The 4,819-nt window shown below is 29.8% G+C and overlaps 1 protein-coding gene across 1 annotated transcript in view; it reads right to left on the minus strand.

Annotated features, from left to right (window-relative positions):
* The window catches only part of LOC118733716 (E3 ubiquitin-protein ligase ZNRF1), a gene marked incomplete at its 5' end in the record, with an annotated part of 61,547 nt that overhangs the window by 32,759 nt on the left and 23,969 nt on the right, over positions 1-4,819 (minus strand). Inside the window, 1 exon segment of the mRNA XM_036463246.1 lies at positions 600-695. Within this exon segment, the coding sequence (XP_036319139.1) occupies positions 600-695 (96 nt within the window).

Below are 4,819 nucleotides of genomic sequence, written 5' to 3' on the forward strand. Positions count from 1 at the left end.
AAGCTTTAAGCGCGGGTTTTAAAAAATGACAATGTGCCTATTCAAGTACAAATTTGAGTTTAGTTCTAAAAACCTGTCTTTAAGTTCCTACAACTACCGGTTATTATTATATTATTGCTAGAAGTTAAGTACAATTTTTAAAATTGTTTACTGCTTTTTAAAAACAATGATTGAAAGGAAAACATGAGGAGTAATACATATTTTAACAAAGCCGTGACAGAAACTTGAAATTAATTATAGAGCAACTCTATTGAATAATAATGAGTAAGAGTGTGAGAAGATAAATAATGAGTGAGAGCTTGTTTACAATTGCTGGAAATTTTTATTATGTAATAGCTACTTTACACAGTTAAAAAATGTAAAAAAAATATTTTTTTTTTTAATTTCCCTCATTTGCATAAATTAAATTAATAAAACTACTTCGATAGCTAATGAAGTTTTCTGCACAATGACTGGGTATGCAGTTTTAATATACGTGTTTATAAATTACAAAAAAAAAATAACACGTTTAATACACTCGATTTTACATGCATTAATTACAAGATACGATCTCATTGTTGCTATGTCTGTTATATGCAATCAATTATAAACACACTCACCATTGTATGACAGTCGCGGCTTTGTGAGGCACATAACTAAATGGCATTCAATATCGTCGGGCAACACAAATTTGTTACATACTGGACACTTAATACCTGAAAGTACATATAAAAAACGAAAAATTTTTAGAAAAAGTTACAAAAATAAGTTATCATGCAAGAATGGATTTATGTATGAACTTAATTAATAAGTATTAGTAAAATATTGGCAATGACGTAAATGCTAAATGCGCAATTGTCTGTTTCAGTCAATAAAGTTAAGGTACAGCGAATTTTTGGCAATACGAGCAACAATTTTTAAATATTTTATTTTACGCAAATTTTTTAAAAATCCATCAAAAATCAGCGTTCCAAACCTTGTGCAAAATCAAGGAAAATTCAGCAAATTTTCATTCAAATGTTGCACTTTTTATTTACACTCTTTAGAAAAAAGTTTAGTATGCAGTTTTTTAGCCCGCACAATTTCAGTATAACAAAGTGCAAGTCTAAGGTAGCTAGGACTTCCCATTGATTTTTGGCAAATTTTTCTGTTGAAGGTGTCGCTCAATTTCTCCATACAAAATAATGTTCGTTAATTTTTTTCTAAAGAGTGTAAATAAAAAGTGCAATACACATTTGAATGAAATTTTGCAGAATATTCTGTAATTTTGCATTAGGTTTGGAAATCTGATTATTGGGGTTTTTGTTGTAGAATTAGCCCTATTTATGTAAAAAATTTGCGAAAAATAAAATATTTAAAAACTAGTTGCCCGCAAAAATTCGCTGTACCTAAACTTTATTGATTGACTGTATGTACATATGTATGTTCAGTTCGCATGAACTACATGCATCCATAGATATTAAGTTATATATAATGACTAAGCACTGCGTTGAACAGGAAAAGTGAATGCGCCAACTCACGAGCCATTGGAAACAGTCGGCATGCGATTTTTTTTTTTTTATAACCAAATGTTCTCATGAACTTTGTATGCAGTTATGTAGTGGAGTTGAGCGTGCACACATTGAAACACTCATTCGGACAGACAGACACAGCACTTGTGGTATAAAGTTAACTCTACAATTGCTATCTGATCTTTTTTAAAGGTCACATGCGGTTCTGCTACAAACTAGCTTATACGTATTAACTAAGACTCTTAATAAATTGCTCTACATACAGTTATTAGAATTAATTTTTTCTAATAATGCATGTACGCACATTGAAATCTGCCGTTGAACAAATTTGTATCATGGAGAATTTTCTAGCCACTTTTTTTTGTTGTACTTACATATTAGAGGGCTGCATGAATTCATTCCAACTTCTAGCCAAACAGAGTACAGTAGATTTGCATATTTTACTTCACATGCAAAACACTCAGCGTTTGGAATTTTGTAAGTTATGAATATACATTTTGTTTTAAATTTTCTACCTTCAAATGGAAGAATGGGAATGAATGAATGGAAAACATTCAAATCGTCCAAACTCATTTCGGTAAAAGATTTTTTCTACAAACAAGTTTGTTCCTATTGTAATAGGAGCGCAGCAATACATACATACATATATATGTTTAACATATGTGCAGAGAAAAAAGTTTTTTGGATATTCATACAAAAAATTGTCATTTCAATTCAATTCATTTTCACTTTGTTTGAATATTGTAATGTTGACACATATATCAAAACAGGTATTCACTCAAATTCAAAAAAAATTTAAGCCAAAAATCATTCATTCGTTTTGTGTGTGAATAATTCATAAGCCGTTTTGAATGAATTCATGCAGCCCTCTAATACATATGTATGTATGTATGTATTTACTTATTTTGACTTAGTTTGAGAACAAAATTGCTTAGTAACTTATGTACATACATACATATGTATATACATACTTCATTCTTATAGAAAAACCCTTTCTCCAGAAAAAATATTTCAATTGTCATGGCTGATGGTACATTAATCTCTTTTGTTATAATTTTATGTACATACATACATACACACATATGTACTTACATAGCATGTATATTCACCCTTTCGAAAACAATGCGTGTTTCTAGTAAACTTAAAATGCAAATTTTATATGGAAGGGAAAATCCATTTATGTCTTCTTTCTATTGATTTTACTTTAATAATTTTCTAAAAACTAATTCTTTTACATGATATTTAGCACCGTCAATATAGCACATAAATGTATCATGCTTTTCAAAAAGAAATTTTAATCGAAACGAAAAAAATGTTATCTCTAAATTTCACAGGAAATACTTTTAGTCATACATGTAATACTTCTATATTTCTAGTACATTCAGAGTACATTCCCCAACATCAGAGTGCCGAAATATTGAAAAAAGAAAGAGAGATCCGATAAGAGAATGTACTCAGAATGACAATTTTACTTTTCAAAATTCAGGAGCGGTTTCACAAATTTTTATTTAAAAACAACTCTTATGAAAAATTAACAAAAAAAGAAAAAAATTTTGTAAATCTATGAGAAGCGCTGCGGCCGTTGGTGGTGGCAGAGGATAAAAATACCAGTTAGAAAAGGACTTGGCAGCAGTTGGCATTTCCAATTGTCGTCAATCAGCATAGAAGGGAATCGAATAACGTGCTTTATTGGATTCGGCCAACATATAAAATACCACACCGCTTTATGTGTAAATAGGTTTTGTCTTTGTTAGGAAAAGATCTTCTATCTTCCAATTTTTCAAATTTCCAAATAACGAGGAGCATCGGAGAAATTCGTCATACCGAGCCCTAACCGCTAAAATAATGTAGGTATATATATTTAATTACTTTAATTTAATTTACTTTTTGATGCAGGTGCTCTAAGAGGCATTTATGCATCAAAATTAAATTTTGAAAAAAGTTGTCTTACTTCACACTTCATTTTATTTTAACATTGTGTGTCATTAGAAAGAAGCGCTCCCTTGCTGCTTCAAAGACGCCCTTGGCGAGCGCTCAAGTAAAGCATTTAAAAAGCGATGCATGCAAATTTAAATTTTTATATTATACTAGATCGCGCTCACCCGCTTCGCTGAGTGTACATTGAAATTTCTACGTGATACATTGAATAAAATTTAGTTCAAGAAAACTCAATTAGAAAACAGGAGGTTTAAAATTTGTTTAACCATCTTCAAAATATTTTCAAACTAAAACTTTCTTTGTCATACTTTTTCAATTAACGTATCCCCTGAACTGAATTCGAGATTTTAAACAGATGGAAACCTCTTACATGTAGTATTGAAATGAAGCCCTTTAAAATCCATTTCGATTGATACCCATATTATAATAACTCATTTAAATTATTGAATAGTTTGAACTTAACCTTTTAGAAAGATGGCAACCTATGTGATACATATTCAAAACCATTTAGATTCATACCAATCTTCTATACTAATATATATTTTGAAAGCCGTTTTATATGTGTTCGCAAAGCTCGAAAACGGCCGAATTAAATTTTTAAAAAGGTGGCAATCCCTGTGAAAGACTTAAACATTAATAATAATAATAATAATAATCCCAACGGTTATTATGCAAAACTTTCAAACTAAAAGTTTCTTAACAATATTTCGTTAGGCAACCATATATTATTTCTTCAGATAGCTTGCGTATAATTAATTTAAATTTAACTTTTCAAACAGGTGGCAACCCTTTTCAAAATATATTCGAACTACAGCTTTTTTAAGCCTCTTGACATCCATTTTTTAAAATAATTTTGAAATAAAGAACTCCCTTAATTGAAGTTGAATTTGATTTTTTTAAAGGGTGGCAGCCCTCATCCATGAGTAAGTAATGATTTTACATACATATGTAGTATATCCATACCAAGTTCCAGTAATCTATCAAAAATATTTCCTGAGTAATGCAATATGAAAAATTCCGTTTCTATTGGAGGTGCCACGGCCCCTTGTCTAATCGAGATTAAATTTATCCTATATTTTAAGTTGGGCTAAATGACAGCAGTGTACAAAATTTCATGATAATCGGTTGAGTAGTTAAAGCGTGAAAGCGTAGCAAACAAACAAACTCACTTTCGGATTCATAATATTAAGTAAGGATTTTTGTTTTAATAAAATAATGGCGTTTTTGTAAACCATTTGATGGTTTTATTAGGTGTACTTATAAACATGGGTTTTTCTTCTTTTCTATGTGATATACATACATATGAAAACACATACATACATACACGGTTGTACATAAATTAACTTTTTTTCAAAAGAAAATATTTTATGTTACTAATCAAAATGATATTT

The sequence above is a fragment of the Rhagoletis pomonella genome, unplaced genomic scaffold (genome assembly GCF_013731165.1).
Source record: "Rhagoletis pomonella isolate Grant_MI unplaced genomic scaffold, Rhpom_1.0 Rhpom_scaffold_00002, whole genome shotgun sequence".
In the NCBI taxonomy this organism is placed as follows: domain Eukaryota; kingdom Metazoa; phylum Arthropoda; class Insecta; order Diptera; family Tephritidae; genus Rhagoletis; species Rhagoletis pomonella.